Source organism: Megalops cyprinoides, chromosome 2, assembly GCF_013368585.1.
Source record: "Megalops cyprinoides isolate fMegCyp1 chromosome 2, fMegCyp1.pri, whole genome shotgun sequence".
Taxonomy (NCBI): domain Eukaryota; kingdom Metazoa; phylum Chordata; class Actinopteri; order Elopiformes; family Megalopidae; genus Megalops; species Megalops cyprinoides.
In genome coordinates, this window is record NC_050584.1 from 40,544,017 (window position 1) to 40,563,834 (window position 19,818).

General features: G+C 41.7%; 2 protein-coding genes across 2 annotated transcripts; one reads left to right on the plus strand and one right to left on the minus strand.

Moving 5' to 3' along the window:
• Positions 1 to 2,327: 2,327 nt before the first annotated feature.
• On the minus strand, positions 2,328 to 5,134 carry foxq2 (forkhead box Q2). The gene is made up of 2 exons (XM_036519101.1): positions 4,709 to 5,134; positions 2,328 to 2,681 (listed from the first exon to the last, which is right to left on the minus strand). Exons 1-2 carry the CDS (start codon positions 5,132 to 5,134, stop codon positions 2,328 to 2,330), a joined length of 780 nt encoding a protein of 259 aa, XP_036374994.1.
• A 4,213-nt stretch (positions 5,135 to 9,347) lies between these two features.
• pias4a (protein inhibitor of activated STAT, 4a) lies at positions 9,348 to 19,407 on the plus strand. Its single transcript, XM_036521412.1, has 11 exons — positions 9,348 to 9,412; positions 10,646 to 11,024; positions 11,437 to 11,521; positions 11,887 to 11,928; positions 12,383 to 12,473; positions 13,104 to 13,232; positions 13,613 to 13,718; positions 14,220 to 14,293; positions 14,859 to 15,019; positions 17,218 to 17,366; positions 18,710 to 19,407. The coding sequence occupies exons 1-11, from the start codon at positions 9,386 to 9,388 to the stop codon at positions 19,000 to 19,002; spliced, it is 1,536 nt and encodes a 511-aa protein (XP_036377305.1). The 5' UTR covers positions 9,348 to 9,385; the 3' UTR covers positions 19,003 to 19,407.
• Positions 19,408 to 19,818: the final 411 nt, after the last annotated feature.

Below are 19,818 nucleotides of genomic sequence, written 5' to 3' on the forward strand. Positions count from 1 at the left end.
GACCATACCATATGATTGCACCACCTTGACCTATCCTGTCTTTATATTTCTTGCCAATCAGAGACAAAAAGGGGATTCAGAACAACTATAAAAGGCTCTCAGAACAGAGGATGAATGTTGTAGATTTCTGATCTGAACCTTGTATTGTACACCATAACTAGTAATTATGTTTGCATTGTAATTGGAAAAGTAGGACAGCATACTTCGGTGTTAAAGAAAGTAATGTGATAACAAAGTAAAAATTAATATTCTTGTGCTAATTTTTAACCATTCTTGCTTTTGCATTCTTTTGCAAGAATTATCTTCTCCACTTATGAAGTGTCTCACAACACAATCACTCTTCAAGTTGCTTGTAATCCAACTTTGAGGGAACATTCCATTTACCAGTGTACAGTGTTTCAGCTCAAACTGTTGAAAAGCTCTTTCTCCTCCCCTCTTTCCATCCTTCCCTCCTCCTCTATCCCTCTCCCACTGTAAAGTCGACTACTTCATGCCCCCCCTCCTGTTCCGGCGACGGGTGTTAGCCCCACAACAAGTTAGCAGATTACGCTGTGTGATAAGCTGCCTATTTTTCGAAACTACTCGTGGATTTCGGGGCTTATCTGTGTTCTTATCCTCAAAGCCGGCTTTGGACAGCCTGCTTTTAGTCTCTAAGTGCTGAAGATTTGGCATCCCGAGAGCTCAGCCTGATTAGCTCTTTAAACCGGGCAGTGCCGCATATGTGTGCTCACTTTTAACACGCTACACACTCATATGCATGCACACACACACTCACACACATGCATACAAAGACACATGTCTGCACGTAAGAATGCACACACACAAACACACCCTGTACAAAGACATGCACACACGCTCACACACACACACAGCCTGTACCAAGATATATGTCCACACACACACACACACACACACACACGCAGACACACACATAGACACACTTACAATACACTGCAGACATGGTACTACAAACACTACAAACATGGTAAATAAAGTATTTTTTCTACTGAAGTAAAAACCTGCTCTTTATTATAACAGTTACACATAGGATTTTTTCACACTTGAATCAAATTTTAAATGAGAAAAACCTCTGTAATCTCACTGAAACTCCTCCACAGACTAATAAGTCAGTTACTGACGCTATTAATACTGCTAAGAAATGGTTAAAGCATTGACCTTTCAAGGTATCAAGAAAAAAGTATTAGGTGCTGTTGGTGTGTCATCATTGTTTGTTATATTACATTAGATTGTACATTTTCATATGAAAATGAACTGCATAGCTGCATCATTAAATTGACATACAGTGTTGATTTAATATCAGCATGCTAAGGCCATTTCCTTTCTTTTTAACGTGGCGCGGACCAGACAGTCAGCTCCATGCTCTTTGAAATGCAGTTGCATGTTAGCCTTAATTCATTGATGCTCTGGGAGTAGATCTGTTCTTTGCAAGCAAGGATGGGGAAAACTTTTTACTGCATTCCAGTCACAGTCAACCCTCTCATTGCGCTAGGGCATTCCTTGATGATCCTGACCTTGCCTCTTCTTGCTGTTTTGAACATTATATGTATGTAATGATGTTATCAAGCCTAATAATGTAATCTGACATTCAGATGAAGGCAAATAAACAATATTCAACACTGCTGTTGCTGTTAGCACTCAGTTCAAAGGCCTTTTGGAATGTACATTTTCCATTTCAAACATAAAAAATATGAAAATCTACCCAAATTAAACCTCCCAGAAATGAAACTCAGGTTTAAAATTGCTGATCTGAATTGCATTCATTCATATACGAAATATACTGAAATAAACTTAAGTTTTGATGAACTAATTAACTGTGGCGTGCTATTGGTGTGCGCACAAGGATGAGTGTGTAAATAATGAGCACTAGTCAAATAAATGAAATTGGAAATATTGGTTTTATTGTTACATTTTATAAAATAGAAATGCAATATGGTATTGTACACAATATTTACAGTATGGCTTCAGACAACCTGACAATATTACTCACACAAAAAACAACTATAAGTGCCATGTAGTACAGTACAACTGTAATAAAGAGTTCAAAAACAGCTATATTTGGGATACAGTATTTTGTCCAGTGCAATTCATGGCAACAAATCTTTCCAAAGTGCCTGGAGGACTTTAGGGAAAATATTACAGTATTTTTCTTCTGGGTAGCAACATTACTGTGCCTCTGGGCATGTGTGCAGGCCGTGTGCCTGTGTCCAGGACAGTTCATTCCTCTTTAGTCCTTTTCTCAAGCAAATAGGGCTGAAAGGAGCAGACTTAATGTGCACACCAGCAGTATGACAGTAAACACTGTCTTGCTAGAGAATAGAGAGGAAGGGTGGGGTGTGCGCAGCGGGCAGCGAGGCCCAGTTCCACCACATCCTGGCTGGGATGCAGGGGAGGCGGTGGTCTGGCGGGAAGCCCCAGAACGGTGCACTCCGCAGGCGGTGGATGGGGTGGTGCAGAGGAGGCAGCGAGTACGGAAGCTGTCCCGCCGCTCTGCGGATCCTTCGGCGGGCGCGGCGGCGCTGGTAGTCCCCTTTAGAAAAGTCTTGGATGTTCGCAGGGTGAATGGCCCAGAAGTGGCCCTTGCCGTTGTCACTGCGGCCGGCTTTGACAAAGCACTCGTTCAAGGACAGGTTGTGGCGCACACTGTTCCTCCAGTTCTTGTCCTGTGGGGCACAGAAAGGAAGCCCTGCTTAAACCTGGTATACCTTTTGGTCAGAACATCACATTTTTGTTTTTTTTCCCCACTTTTCATCCGTTCGGAATCACCATTAGCACTAACTTAAGCTTACTTCTCTGCACCACCCGCAGTGCTGATGCAGGAGCACTGAAGTAAGATGAATGCAATGCCCCATTGCCCAGTCCCACTGTGCACCACAATGATGGGAGTGCTGATTAGACGATAGACACAATTACACTGGAGTCAATCAAGTAACTCTCAGGCATATCAGAGCCAGAGGCTGACAAAAACAGCAGGACGAGGGGATATTGGCTGACGAATCTAACCTACTGCGGATTCCCATTGTGTTTCACTACTACGGGCTTCCAGTCATTGCCAGTGAATACCATAGCTCAGACTCAAACTCAGGTTTCAGGGACTTAGCCTGTTCTTAACTGACTGAGCCACTCAGGATCCTCCAGAAAATCAATTTAGAAACTTCAAGATGAGGACGAAATAGCCACTATGAGTAAAATAAATACATTTTATCAAATAGACTAACATAAAATCCTGTGGAGTGACTTAGAAACCTAACTGCTGATTTCTTAATCCTGGCATTAGTGAATGGTCTTAATAAAAATGATTACCTTACATTAATGATCCCAACAGAAGTGAGTTGGAACCCCAGATTAGAGTTGGGCATCTTATAATTATCCATTGCAAGATCTCCTTTTCCCAAAGTAACAAAACTAACACAGCAAAAACATCACCTCTTCTTACTCTGCTCAGCTTGTGAAAGGTCAAGAGGACTGTAATTGGATCATCTAATGGGAATAAGCTTTTGCAGGTAAAACAAACTAAAAGCTTGATGAAGTCATATGTCAATTCTACTATTGGTGTTTGTTAGCACAGTTACAGAAGTATAAAAAATTGATGTGTGAACAAAAATTACTTTTACGAGAGCTGAATAATATTTGGTGATGCGACCAAAACTGTTGCTGTGAACTGTGACTAAGCCCCAATGACGTCATCATCAGGTGCTGCCACTGTAAAGCTCTCAGGTAAATCTCTTGTTACCCCGATAAAGACCTAGTTTTAGTTCTTAGCAAAGAGGACTTTGCATTCTGTCAACTGGATTACACAGACTGTGGGTTGCTCAACAGACCTCCCAACAATAAGATCAATCCACCACCTGCACATGATGCAATTAAACCTGACACTGTGTTTGTCCAGTCACTTCTGACATAATTTGTGATGTAAAAAATCCATGACCTGGTCTGTCAGCCCTGACTGTAGGATGTAACATGATAGAAGTGGGGTGAGGACAGTGCTCTCTGCTACCTTATGACACTGTTCAACAGCCTGTTTCCTTCCCTCATTGTTAATGGCTGCTATTGATGTTTAATTGCTATACTTTTTGATGGGGTTTTTATTTCTCACATGACCTTCTCCTTTATATTCATACTTACACAGGGCTGACATTTTGATTCAGGAGAAGATGGTGGATGCTTTGAGTAAGCTTCAGCATCACAACACTATGTTCTATGGTCAATCAGATTTCTGGAAAAACACCCCCCTTGTACTTTTTGGGTCTGGGTTATAACTTTTGTACAAAAATGAGGTTTGCATAAAGCACAAATCACAGTGCTAGATAATTATTTTGCGATTTTGCACAGGAGGTGGATCTCAGTAATCATAGTCTGCCTAATGTTACCAACATCAGACAAATATCAATTGATACATTAAATCCTAGCTAAAAGCTATTAAGCAAATACAGATACAATTCAGTGATGTATAAAAGTGCTAGGAATAAATTTCATTATTTTAAAAATCATCAAAGGCCCAGATAGAACTATTTAATTTTACATGTCATAGTGTTTATTCAGTATATTTGTATAGGTCATTTGAAGACACTGAAAAGGATCTGACAATGAATCTAATGACTACAATATAAAGCTCCTCATTCAAACTCACTGATTCTTTTCAGATATCCCTCTTCACCTCTTTGAGATCATGCCACAGGTTGATGCATACCTTACTCTTGAAGTATGGGTAATGATCCATGATCCACTGGTAGATATCACACAACAAGAGCTTCTTCTCCTCAGAGGCCAGGATTGCCATTGAAATGAGGGCAATGTAGGACTGGGTTGGCTTATCCTGGGGGTTTTCTGAGCTGCTGTCCCCCTCTCTTCCCTCTCCTTTCCCTGGCTCTTCTTCATGCTCCTCCTCTGATCCCTCGGCCTCTTTCTCCTGGCCGTGCAGCTCCGGGCTGTCCCTGTCTGACAGGGTGCCCTGCCTTTGCTCACCCTTTATGCAATGGGGCATTGGATCAGCTGTGGGGCTCTGTGCCTCGTGATCCTCTCTCAAAGTGCTGCTCCCCTTGTTGAACAACAGGTAGTCGATCGTAAAGCGTATTCCCAAACGTTCTCTGCCACTGCTGCTGTCTGTGACATCCATTCTCCCTCTAGATTTTTCCATCTAGAATCTAAAACAGTTGTACACAATGAGGTGTTATCCTGAGGTCAACAGCGTACTTACTGTACTATGCCCTATGCAATAGCTGGTTCTGCAAATGATTTCAGATTTTTTTGACAGCACAGTGCTAATTACTGTGAACACTCCAGTTCCTTTTGAAAGGTACTTCAGAGGAAAATATCCTATATTGTGTCTTACTGGTGTTCCGGCAATGAACACCTATCTGGCTGTGTGAACGCTCTGTTACAGACAGTCAAACTGCGTCACGCTCCATTCCCTCCCTCAGATCGTACGAAACCAACAGGAACTCAAGTCACGGATGTGACGTCCAGCTTTTAATGCTGCACCATTAAGGCCAATCTATGGGTTCCGCAACCTAAGTCTATTTCCATCCACCCTGGAACATTCAGGTGCACAGTGGACTGTGGTCTCTCTGGGTCTTGTGGTGACTCTGGATCACTCTCTGTTAGGTTGCCGGTATTTAAATGTCCTAGAATTTACCCCTCTTGGAGAGAGACAGTTGGGGGAACCATGGAATTGGGGTCTGGGGCGTCTCAGAGAGGAGATTAATACGACCACCAGCAAAGCTCAGTAATTATGAGAGATTACGCACTGAGATTTAGCAGCCAAAGGTGTTTAGAGGACGGCTGTCCTGGCACCAAAGAGGCTTCTGGACTTTTTTATCCCACTTAAGTGATTTTTGGGTGGCAGATAAAGGAGTAGGAGGGTGAAAAGCACTTCAATATAATGGGAGCAAATATTCATGCACACACCAAACTGTATAGACATTCTCTGAGTGCTTCAATACGGCAATCAAGATGCACTACAGCAACAACGAAGATTACTTTTTAATTGTGAACCAATAGTTCACAATTTTACTGCAAATGCATCATATTCCCATCCAACATTTTCCAATCTTCCTATATCAATATGACATTCATTCACCTTAAGTTAACTTAGTTCTCTCAAGTTAAGAAGCTGACCTGAGAATCAGGCCAACAGTCTGTACAGGATGAAGATCTAACTTCTAAGATCTAAGTTCTACTATTGAACTACTCTTCAATTATTCCTCTTTGCCCTCAGCTGAAGAACATAAAAATATATATAAGAAAGCTCTGGTGAAAATATAGAAGTACAATTACACATATACACATAAATGTCACCTGTTACAAGGGCAATTGTGTCAGCACAGGTTTCAATAAAGCCTAACAAATCATTCTTTTGTGACCATGTTCTGAAATGAGGCAATAGCTTGCCATTATATTATCAACGGATTCTATATTCTATAATAAAACAGATTCAAATTCTATAATAAAATACACCCAATGAAGAATGATATCAATATGTTCATCATAAAAATTACAAAAGGACAGTGATCCAAATGTGTGCAGTCATCAGAGAGGCAGTCATCGATTGCAATTTTACATATAGTCATTCTTCCTTTTGTAATGCTATTTCCCAATTTATGAAAATTTAATAACTGAAGTTCATGAGGATGAGAAATTCCTATATCCACACCTACTCTCCGCAAACCAATCCTAGCCAGCAAATGATGCATTTAATCCACCTGCTAACCTCTCCTACCTGTTGCATCAGTTGTTCAGGTATCCTGCCTCCTTCCCTCTTTCCACCTCTTGTTCCTCTCCTGCTGCCTGTAGGTCTCCATCTCGAGCAGTATTCTTCTACCTGGATTTGACCCTTTTCTTGGTTGGATCCAGGGTTCTGCTTTCCTTGTCTTATGGCCAGGACTGGCCCCTTCTAAATTCATTTCAGTCATCTTAAAATTTCTTGTCTTAGAAAACCAGGTTCAGGTAGACTGCTGGTGCTGAGGAGAGTGATCCATATTTGGAATGAAAATGAATCAATAAACTCCAATTAGAAAATAGATAGGAATTTCTCTGTGAGGATTATGCAGGAGAGTAAACAAGGGTTTTAGTTTTATGCCAAATTTGTTAAGTTATCTTCTTTGTTCTCTGCCTGATATATAAGCATTTTTGCTAGTTAAGAGCTTCAGCATAAACAACATTAAATGCTGCATTTCCCAGCCCTAAGGTCAGGACTTGATTATGGGTCCCTATTAGAGACAACATAAAGAATAATAGATGATTTTTTTAGTTCATACTTACTGTTATATCGTTTTAATTTTATTTGAGACACAATGCTTTGAAGTGAAAGTATAACGATTCTAATGCTAAGTTTTCTTAGCAACATTTTAGTCAAAATGTTTTCAGTGAAAAAGGTCCGACACACGAAAAGGCTGGATAGATGTGATATAAGGTTTTCAATGTGGCACTTGCATGCAAGCAACATCGCCATGGTCAAGGATAGGGGGAACGAAAAGTTCTTTTCTTGCAACGGAGAGACAATATATACTGTATGTCTATAACAAATATTTCACCCAACACTATGTTTCCAATATTGTTTTATGCACTTTGCATCAGGCCAAATGTCAAGACAACTAATTCAGCTAAGTTCAGATAAATATTTTTATTATTTTTGAGTATGTAATATATATTACATGAGGTCAGGCATCTTAGCATTAAGCTTTTATTGTGTCAACAGATTCACAAATGTATGTGCCCAAAGATTTCATTTGGCGTAACAAGACTGTGAAATCATTCACTTCTCTTCAGAGCAGTGAAATATTACCACAATCCAAGTTTTATCATTACATACATCATTTTACCCAGGGCAGTGTACTGTAGTATATCGCCCCCTAATGTCTGGAGATGGGAGCAAGTCTGAGCACCAACTGAAACGAAGTATAACTTGATATAAAATTGTCTCATGTTTTATCCATAGTAGACAATGAAACAGTAGTGCTTTCATAATGCAGCTGACATTTTCAACAATGTATAAAAGCTCAGCTGTAACACTGACATTTTTTTTCATATTTTTTGCAGTATCAGCTCAATTAAACTGTCTTGTACAGTGAAGCAGTAGTAACTGCTAACCTTAGGTTATAAGTTCAAAACATTGAACAATTACCTTTTAAATTTCACCTTTAATTGAGCATTACAACCAAAGAGTTTCTACAGTTTCTGCATTAGACTGAAAGAGTTAGCTGTCATGATGAGGAAAGAAGGCCACTGAGGGCACTTGGGTGGCTGCACATGACTTGTCTACTTTGTGTCCTCGGTATTACAGTCACATTTAGAATAGGACTTATGTTTGGTACCATAAACTCTCCGACATTACTAACATCTTATTCTGAGCTACATCTACATAGCTTTCAAGAAATGTCATGGTTTATATTCAGAAATGTGTGCTAATATTGGATAATACTGATTTTTTTTCTTATTAAAAACATGTTTTCAGGGTTATTCAGGGCCTTTATCCTGCGCTACTCCACAACAGGAAATAAAAATGATTTCATTCAAATGTCATCTATATAGTATAATCAATTGGGGGGGGGGGATTGTTCCTCTTAACATACTGCCAGCAATGGCATCCAGGCTTAGCCATAAAAAGTTATGCTGCGAAACCCAGGGACACCGTGATAATATAACATAAACTGCTGCATAAGTAGCTAACAGAGCCAACTGATTTCATGCACCACCTGCTCATATCCTCTTCCACACAATGCTGAAACATGTAAAACCTGAAATGGAGCATTTGCTACACTGTACTTTATGTAACATATACATTGGCTCTAGACATTTATGTAAACCATTGTGTTGTCAAATCTCATTTCTCTTTTTCTTTATTTAAATAGCAGCCGACTAAGGTGAATAATTGACTTTACTCATGCACTTGGAGCTATTGTGGGAATATATTGTCAGTGTCTGTGTACTGTACACTGTACGTTCTATGGTCAGGACTAATTTGTGCAGTGGAATGCAGCACACGGACTGGAGTGGGCATGGGTCACGCGTTGTATTGGGACACTGCTTGTATGTCGGTGCTGCATAACCATAGCACCTCCGCTCCGTTTCCACTCAGTGTTATTAAGCTCTGCAAACAAAATCGTAGAGTTCAAAGTAAACTGAAAGTTCTCTCTTGGTGTCGTGGCCTATTATTATAGCGGGCGCCTGACTCGTAGTACTTTTTTAAAGGACACTGTATTTTTAAAGCCTCGTGTTCACGCCTCTCTACAACCCGTTCTTGTCAATCTTGTGACGTAGAGTCGCACTGATTGGTACTAACAGACCCTGGACATGTGACTTCTGTGTCTCTCATTGGAGAGGAGCTGGTGGCTTTCAGCTTAGGCTGTCGCGGGTATGCTGCAGGAAGATGGCGGCCGAACTGGTGGAAGCGATGGCAAGTTGAGCTCCCTTCGCGCGGGTGCACAGGGCAGAAGAGGGGCTGCGGGGCAGGGGCGTTGCGACGGGCTGTTATGGGAGACGAGAAGGGGGTGGATCTTACACAGTTAGAATTAGTTGTAACAGTAAAAGAATGGGCACCGGGTAACTGGAGCTGTCAAGTGCAGCTAAGGCTGGGGGACATGGGAAATGAATGATAGCTAGTCTGGCTACCATAAATAAAAACATTCGCAAGCAAGGAGTCGGCGCCAAACTGTAATAGTTAACTGGTCAGCTATTTAGCTAATGATGTGGCTTGTTCCTTAAGTTCATACATAAATGTAGCTAGCTGCCTTTATCAGTGTATTGTTTCTGTCGATCGTTGGCAGCACGTTATGTTGTTCACTTAGCTAACTAGCTAATATTTTGCTGGGAAACAGAGACTCGTCTTTCATGCACGCCTTTAGCTAGCTAGCCAGCCAGCTAATAATAATAACGTGGAAAGACGGCGATGAGCATAAAGCTAGTGTTATGTGCGTCTTCAGATAGCTAGCTGAAATGCATAGCTTGACGATTGGTGTTGTTGCTTCCTAGCTAGTTCGTGTTCTGGGCACAATCTGGAATGTTGACCGCAGTGTGTCAGCGATAAGGCTTCTGGGTTTGCTAGCAAGCAATGGAATACTGGGACTACAGCAAGCTACATGGTTTGAAGAACAATGGGATATCTGTAATTAGCTGAACTGACATTGTATGGGATGTGGTATTGTGGTATTATAAAGACGACTCCTTACAAGACGGGGTTATTAATATGTAGCAAAAACTGAATCGTTGTCAGTGTAATGTTACCTAAAAGTTTATCAGCAATCGATAAACAGTGCAGTGGGTTTTCCCACACTACATTGAATACCTGTATGTTTACTTTGTAGCTCTACCCACTCAAACACTTAAATTTCAATACATAACTCAGTTAAACTTAGGTTTGATTTTACAGTTTTTGTATGTGTAGTTTTCGCTATGCTTGTCCACTTGTACTGGCAGAAACACTCGAAGTGAATGAGTAAAGCATGCGATACTGCTGACGTTTGACTCTGTCACAGGAGCTGGTGTCATATTAAGCAGAGTGCCATAATGGCAATTGATATTGGGTCTGAAATGTGTATGTATGATCGACTTTCCTTCTCACCACCTCCACCCTTTTGTATTTGGCTTTTTCCCTTTTCCCCATGCACTCCTTCATCCATCTCCTACCTAGAACATGGTGAAGAGTTTCAGAGTGTCTGACCTGCAGACACTGCTGGCCTCCATGGGACGCAGCAAAAGCGGCCTGAAACAGGACCTGGTTGGGAGGGCCCTCAGACTCGTGCAGACAGAGTACAGCCCTGAGTTGCTGAAGAATGTTCGCCAGCTCTATGAGTCCCGTTTCCCCAAGGCAGCAGGCTGGCTGGCTGCCCGCCGCCCTGAAGGGATCCCATTGGCCTACACCCGAAGCTCCTCCCCCACAACCAATACGCTGGGCACAGACTACCTCAATGGCATCCCCAAGCCATCCCCTTCCCCTGCGTCTGAAGTCAAACTAGTCTCCCTGCCCTTCTATCAGACCCTGGAGACATTGATGCCCCCAACAGAGCTGAGTGAGTTGTTGTCTGTCATATGTCAAGTACATATCAGTAATTGAATTGTTTGTACTGATACTGATTGTACATAATGGTACAGTATTTTTCCACCGCTTTGTCCTGGAATGATCTATGATATGAAGTACTTTGGGGTATTCGGTTGTTTAAAATATTATATCAAAGAACCTGAGGAAATGTGCTTGAATTATGATCTCAAAAGGACAAGGTTAAGGTTATGGAGAAAGGAGGATTTGTATGTAGACCATCATTGTTGTCATGGTCTGCATCTTTCTCTCTGTTTACAAATAAACAATGCACAGCACTGCCTCCCTACCTCCTGCCCTCCTAATGACAACACATGGCTCATGAGATTTTGGGTCAGTTTGGCAAGGCCCCCTTCCCATTGACTCTGCCCCACCCGTCCCAACAGTTGCCCAGAACAGCGACAAGCTGCAGGACAGTCCATGTGTGTTTGAGTTAACGCAGAGCCAAGTGGACCAGGTCAGAAACTCAAGGTAAGTTTTTGTTCAGGCCTGGTCTCATTAAAAACGAAACACTCCAGTTCCTCATCTTTAAGAGAAGGGCAAACTCCGTCAGCATTTAAAAGGTACCTGTAGGTACAGCTAAAGGTGTTGCGTTTGTGCATGCACATGTATGGTGAAGTTGTACACAAGTAAGTGGCACACTGATTGAGCTTGTCTGTTCTGTGTGAATAACTGTACGTTTTTCAGACCTCAGTGACTTTGCAAGGTCATTTCTGTTAAGTAATTTCAATGTATGTTAATGTCCTCAGTTGTTGATGTGGATGATTCACTCAGGGAGAGTAAGCAGCTGGTTGGTCTTTGGCAAACTAAAGACTTACCTACTCTTTCTCTCACAGTGAGCTTCGACCAGGGTTAAAGTCAGTCCAGGTGGTGCTTCGGTGAGTTTGAAAGATATTCTTCCCAAATCAATAGGCTGATTAGACACTGACTGTACACCAGTCACAGCCAGGGCAGTAGTGAAGTCATTTTAGCATGAAGCTGAGCAGACTGCACAGGTAAATGCAGATGTATTGAGAATTAGGTTATGAGTGGAATGTTCCAGCACCGGCTGTTATTTAAGGACCATGCGGCTGAGATGGCTCAGTGGCTGGGTCAGCGTGCTTTATAGCTTGCATGCCAAATCACAACATGTCAGATATAATAGAATTTTGTTTAAAACTAAGTCTGACCTCAAGTCAGTTAATTTAATAACTGCGATCCTGTTCATCACATTGCATCCAGAGTATTTGACGCGGTTTGGGTGGCTAAAACACAAAGTCAGAAAGGGCTTATATCTTCAGGGGATATTCCTCTATATTCTGCTGTGTGACTGTCAGTGCTGGTCTGTTTCAGAATCTGTTACACAGATACCATTGGCGTTCAGGAGGATCAATATCCACCAAATATTGCCGTCAAAGTGAACCAGTCCTACTGTCATGTACCGGTAAGCAGATGTCAGACCTTCCCTGTACATCGTGCAGGGGGACAATGGCCTGGTGGTGGCATCTGGTGACACTGCTTGCATGGATATTTTGTTCTTGTTACAATGCACTTGTATGGAGGTGTTTTTTTTTTGTTTTGTTTTTTTTTGCTTGTGTTGTAGTCTACCTCATTTGTAAGTTGCTTTGGATAAAAGTTGCTGTCAAATGAAATGAATTTTCAGCAATTACTCTTAGCATTGTGATGCACTTATTTGGAAGTTGCTCTGGGTAAGAGCATCTGCTAAATTATGTAATGAAATGTAAATGTAAATGTTGTTTTTGCCCATTGAATTATGATTAAGTTATATTTATTTGAGCTCAGGTGCCTCTGTAAAGATAAAAATTCAATGTTTTTAAAATACCAATTTGTAGTGCAGGGCGAGAACAGTCATCCCACCTGGCCTTGAGCCAGGGGTGCCAAACTGCGGTTTTGACTGTAACGCCAAAGAGCCTGGCTGACTGCTCTTGCCCTTCGCTACACAGTCTAGCAGGCTCAGGTGTATGGCTGAATATGAAAGGCACGGATATATGGCTGTAAGTGCTTATCTCAAATGCATATGCCACCATGCTATCTGTTGATGTGTTCTATCCAGGGTTATTACCCCTCTAATAAGCCTGGTGTGGAACCTCGCCGGCCCTGTCGTCCAGTCAACATCACGCCCTGGTTACACCTCTCCACTGCCACCAATCGTGTCAACATCACCTGGGGCAATTTTGGAAAGGTACATTTCTCATCCATGGGCAATTACAGTGTAAAGGTGTATGTATCTCTCTCAATGGGCAGATGGATGGATAGACTGATCAAAAATATAAATGTAATGCAAGTTAAGACTTCTGTGTTCTTCAGGCACTTCAGTATTCTGTTTGTACTCCTTGCATGTTTTTAATACTTGTAATAGTTCTTTTAGCGTTAGGGAATTAGTACAATTTTCAGTGTGCTTTATGTGTATTCCTGGGCAAGTATTAAGTACGTGATATAATGTAAACTCAGAGGGGAAACTAATCATATCTGAAGGCCTTTAGCATACTTTGGACTCCATCCATTCGAGCAGCGATGGCGGAGTCACGACTCATTTGTCCTGCTCTCTCCCTGTGTGCGCAGCGCTACTGTGTGGCTGTGTACCTGGTGAGGGTCTTCACAGCAGCGGAGCTCTTCAGTCAGCTGAAGCACTGCTCCGTGGAGAGCGCAGAGCGCTGCCGGGAGCGCAGTGAGTACGGCCGCACGCTGCCCCCTCCCGCCTCAGCGTTATCATCATCACTATCAGGAGGAGCTCAGTAGCTCGAGTAGCAGCTGAAAGTGACACATTCTGTGGGAAGAATATTTTTATTGAAGCCCAGTTCATACACTTGTCATCTCTGATTTAAGGCGCTACATTTAATGTTGCCTTCGACGCGTTATCATGGCGACGTTGTTCTCCTGCGTGCAGTGATGCAACAAAATGAATTTTAACGATGAATTTTAATCGGCCCAATTGCCGTCATTGTACTTTTGGAAGTATACATTCAGTTTTTATTTTATCAAAGGTTTTGTCCGTGGAAGAAGATTGGGTGAATACGTTTCCCATGTATTTAATTAGAGTTAAACACTGATGGTGAAAGCAGATCAGCCAGTTTGGATTCTGTGTAGGTGTGAAGACTGAAAACTGGTTAACTGGTGGTTTCTGAAGAGAGTCATGCAGTAATGCGTTGCTGTTGTGTGGTGTCTCCAGTCCAGGACAAGCTGCGATTTGACCCAGAGAGTGAGATTGCCACCACAGGACTGCGAGTGTCGCTCATCTGCCCAGTAAGTGCCTGATCTTAGCTCAGTCGCCCCACAGCAGAACCAGACCTTGGCATTATTATGGTACTCCTCTGGAAGTTCTCTGCAAACCGCAGACTTATTTTCTTCTCTTGTAATGTCTACAGTTTCAGCAGAGCCCTGGTCAAAAATGACAAATGGCTATGTTTTATGATACTGATCTAAAACCACACTTGATCCTTGCAGTGGAGGATGGGCTTACTGAAAGTCTCGTCTTGTCTTACCAAGTCATTGCTTTTCACTCAGTTTTATACATAAGGGTTGGATTCTTATGTTAGGGTTTCATATTCTTCATTGAAATTCATAATTTGAATGAATAGATCTGGTGGGTGGTAAGTGCAGCTTGTGTCATTGACATGGGGAGGGTCAGGTTCCAAGGATACAGGATAATATATGATGTAAGGGCTTATATATGTAACACAAATCAACCAGTCAAATTTTCATTTTTTCTCCAGAATTTTCTTTTATATGTTGTGGATATTAGGCTTTCTCTCAGACAGTCACAGCTGCAGAAGTGTTCATGGTGGCGTGTCTCCTTCCCTCCCCTCAGCTGGTGAAGATGCGCCTGGGCGTCCCATGCCGGGTGCTGACCTGCGCCCATCTGCAGTGTTTCGATGCGGTCTTCTTCTTGCAGATGAACGAGAAGAAGCCCACGTGGACCTGCCCCGTGTGTGACAAGCCCGCCCCCTTCGAGCTGCTCACCATCGACGGGTACGCCTTGTCGGAAGCACTCCTTCAGTTCTGATGCGTTTCTGTCTAAATTTCCATCAGTTCTGTACAACACTGTTATCCAGACCGTGGTAAATCACATCTTTCCACCACTGATTATCGGCATGAGTTAGGTGACAGTATATGACCAGGTGCTATCGACGAAGGAAAGTTGCATTCTAGTACAGCTACAAGATTGTACTATCTGGTGGGTTTTGAAAGTGAGATTTACAGTACAGTACAGGATAGAATTAATCTTATGGAGAGATAAATTTTACTCAACTTTTATTATGCACCTCGGAAGTACAGAAGATGTTAGACATTACAGACTTTCAAGGAAGCATCAAAACATGGACCTCCGAGTAGAAAACGGTGCTCTTGGGGATTCAAATTCTGCAACCGTGCGCCTGCTTATAAAGCTTTTTGGTGTCGTCAACCCACAAGTGTTTCTTGTTTTATGCAAGTCTGTAGGGAGATTTGGTCTATGAAAAAGTGGTTTAATTTTCTTTACTGAGCATTACTTTTTATGTGAATCCCACATGTGACCCCTTTAAAAAAGTTAATATGTTGTACACGTTATGGAAAAAAACTGTTGAAAATTAAGCCAAACCACTTTGTGATCAATTTTGATTTAATGGCATCTTTAACAATTTAAGCAAGCACATTATTGCTTCTGTTCTTGGTTCTGTTGTCTCCCTATTTGAAATGGCATAAAATGACATAAAAGGCATTCAGAACCTTAGAGTAAAGTAGCTTTTTATAAAAGGCACCTTTGATCTCCCCTTTCATAACAGATTTTTTGCAGTTACCTGTAAGTTTTACGATGCCTTGATGAATCTGTGGACGGAGCATAGAGAGGGCCAAAATGAGCTGATCATTTTCCTCTGCATGTTAATGATGCTTATGTCCTGAGTATATATTTTATGTATTTAAAGTATTTATGAATATGTCTTATTTATGTCATTTCATTGCATAGAATCAAAATATCAATAAAAAATTAATATGGGTAACATAATTTTAAGTTCCAGAGTTTACTGATGAGTATTCTGCACTGTCCAAACTACAGTAGTTTTTTGGATTACTTCCATTACTTTAACATCAAGTTCTGTTGAATCTGCAAGCATTGAACAGTTGCTTCAGTGTGAATAGGAATGAAGAAAGGGTGGTTTCCATCAGGATTCTGTGCCTTCCTAAGTAGGGTAGGAGTTACTGTCTGATGTATGTGCTCAACTAGTTGACCAAGTAGTTTGTTTCCCATGAGTAAAAGTCTATTATCTATTTGTGGGTATAGGTTTTCAATGAGCCCTACACAGATCACAGATCACAAGATTAGTTTCCTCTCTTGAGTTTGGATTAATGCACCCATATAAGATAATCAGCTGTGTCCATTATTACAAAATATAAGCAAGGAATGAGCATTCTCACACAAAAATAAGATGTTTTAGGTGGGATTAACAAACAACTGCAGTAATGGTTGCTGCCTTGTTTCCTGTGTACAATGTGTACATTCACACAACAGTGCATCATGCATTATACAAACTGCACTTGAATCGGAGGGTTGGTAAATGTGTTCATGAACAGAATGGAGTGAAAATTCACTCATTGGTGTTAACTTAATTGGTACTCACCCCATACTACTTCAGGAAGTGTCCAGTTGTATAAAGGGACAACATGTAAAGGTTATAAAATTACATGCTGTGTGCTTATGTACTGCATACTGTAGTAGAGAGTGTCTGCTAAGCAAACACTGTAATGAAATGTAACGTCAGTGTACGAAGGAATAAATTTCTGATCATTCTAACATGATCTTGAACGTACACTGTTAAACTGCCATCATGTTTGACCAACCTTGCAAAGATGTAACTTAAAGCAAAGTTGAAGCTGAAATCCCAAACATCCAAGTTATTTCACGGTGTTTAAATGGTGTTTTGTGCAAGTCTGGACTTTTAAAAGTGTTTTCTGTTTATTTTTGAGTTGTAGAAATCTCTCACGTAAAATGAAATGCTTTGAGCTTGAAGTGAAAAGGGCGAGCAGTCACACATGCTAAATGACATGCTACTCGGATCAGAGTCAGACTTCATTGGCCAAGTATGCTTTTACACATATAAGGAATTTGACTCTAGTTCCAGTGTCTCTCACGGTGCGTTCATACTATGATTTACGTTGTGGGGTGGCTCCGGTAAAGAGTGTTTCCACCTTAGGTTGCTGTCTGAGATCCTGAAGGAGACGGAGGATGTGGAGGAGATTGAATACCTGACCGACGGCTCCTGGAGACCGATCCGAGACGAGAAGGAGAAAGAGAAGGAGCGGGAGCGCAGCAGCACACCTGAGTACCCAGTGCTGGACATATGTAAGGACCGAGCACTCACACATACAGCATTTCTGCCATTGCTGGACATACAGGGGGTAGACGAAATAATCGAAACAGCAATATGTTAATATTAAATATGATAATGAACAATATATGAATATTTATTCATTAATAAAGAGTTGGGCCAATTTTCACCTTCAGAACAGCCTCAGTCCTCTTTGAATGCTGTTATACAAGTTTTGAACTTTTTCTAGTTGTATATTGGATCGTTCTTCAAAAAGGAAATCCTGTAGTTCTTCTGCACGTTTCAGAACTTCTCATACAAATTCAGTGATGTATAGATCTGATAATTGGGGAGGGTATGGAAGGGGTGTGACTTAATTGTGATGTTCATGAAACCACTCTTTAATCTGTTTAGATGTGTGTACGGTGGGGTTATCATCTGGGAAAATGGGAACATCTTAAGGAAAAAATGTTTGCACCATAGGGTGCACCTGGTTATCTGAAACGGTTTTGTATTCCTTGGCTGCCCATAGCCTAACACATCCACCACCATGTTAAACAGGTTGGAACAGGTAATGTGGTTTGAAGGCTTCCTTTGGCTTTCTCCATACATAAACCCATTCAGATGTAGAAATACAAGAGTAAAAGATGATCGATTAGACCTCATTACTTTCTTCCACTGTTCAGAAGTCCAGGTGTTATGATTAATACACCAGGTTGGGCATCCCATGGTCTTGGTTACAAGTTATTTCTGAATGGCAGCCCTAACATAAATATCAGCTTTGTGAAGCTCATGATGTACAGTGTTTGTTGAGTCTAGGTCATGGAGGTATAGATTCACTTCTGTGGTAATTTGAAGTTTTTGTTAAGTGTCTGTGTATTCCTGTCTGTGAGGTTGGACTTGCAACCTCTGTTCCTCTTTTCCTTGTTTGGCGAATGCTGTCATGACTTTTGACACTGTTCCCCTTGACACATTGTATAATTTTGCCGTCTCTGTGACTGTCACACCTGCAATTAGGGCACCAACTATTTGACCTCTTTCAAAATCTGGTAGACCTCTCATGTTGCTTTACAAACTCACATAGTAAAGTGTTCATTTAAAATAACTTTTATAACATAAACATGGTGACAATTAGTATTGACATTAATATGAAACACATGTGCAGACTCCAATTTAATAGTGATTTAGGTACTTCAAAATACGAGTATTTTTCATGTGGTGTTTCCACTAGTTTGTTTGCCCCCTGTATGTAAGGCCTGAACATATACAGCATTTGTCTATCTGAAAATCAGGGTTGAATTTGCCTGGTATCAACAGCTATTGTCAGTGCCTACAGAGATGGTTTTTAATGCAAGCTTAATGCCTCACCTCTCCCCAGGCTCTTCAGAGGCGAACGGTCTCTCCCCAGCACACAGCAGTACCAGCCAGACTGGGAAGTCAGGTGCAGGCAGCGGTGTGTCGTTGGCTGGAGCTGCAGCCGGAGCCGGAGTTGGAGGTGGAGCCGGAGCTGGAGGTGGCGCAGTAGTAGATCTGACTCTGGACTCTTCCTCTGAGGAGGAGGATGGGGGCGGTACAGCAGGAGACAGCGAGGACACAGATGACAGCCAGGACAGCCCCCCTCCCAAAAGAGGCAGATATGGCTATGATAAGGACCTGGTCACCGCATACTGACTGGCTGGACCCGCAGACTGAGTGGAGGGGCTTGGGATAGAGCTGTGGAGAGCAATTCGGTGGTCCCTGCACCCCCCTCCCCATGCACATACAGAGACACATGCATACGCGTAAGGGTTCCTCAGTGTACAGTGCAACATAGCTGCCCCCACGATGCTGTCCTTCCCTCCCAGTCATGTTAGTTTGTTTTCTCTCCATCTCTCACTTCTCACTTTTTTCCACTGTGTTTAACATCCACTCATCCACTCATGCACTCACTGCTGAGTTGCTGATATCGGACAGGAACGGTTTCTGAGGAAGAAGGGCTCAGTCCCTTCTGTTTTGGGGATAGGATGCAAATATAAACCCCCCTCCATCTTTCAGCATTTCCAGCTTTTTAATTACTACAGTTAAATGGTATAAAACCATTTTAACCCAAGATTTCAAACAGTAGTATTTTATTTTGGGAAAAAAAGATGTTTGTTTCGGGGTTTATATTTAAAAGTCCATTTAAAAGTTAAAAGTTTTATTTTTCTGTATTCGTTCCCAGAAGCTGACAACCTACCTCAGTCAAATGTAGCAAACTTGACTGGAAACAGCCTTCTTGATAAACAAAGAAGCAACTGGAATACTGTTTGTGGAGTAACACTGGAGAGAGAAGCTCTGTTTTGTGCTGTACATTGTATGTTCCTTTTTCGCCCATCGGTGGATAAAAACCATTCTTTGTCAGTAGAGGAGTCCAGTCATTAGCTGTGGGATTTCCTGTCAAACGTGAAGATCAGGCTTGGATTTCAGGCTCCATGTTTGCTCTGTCTGATGGCTGCATGAGAGGTGCTG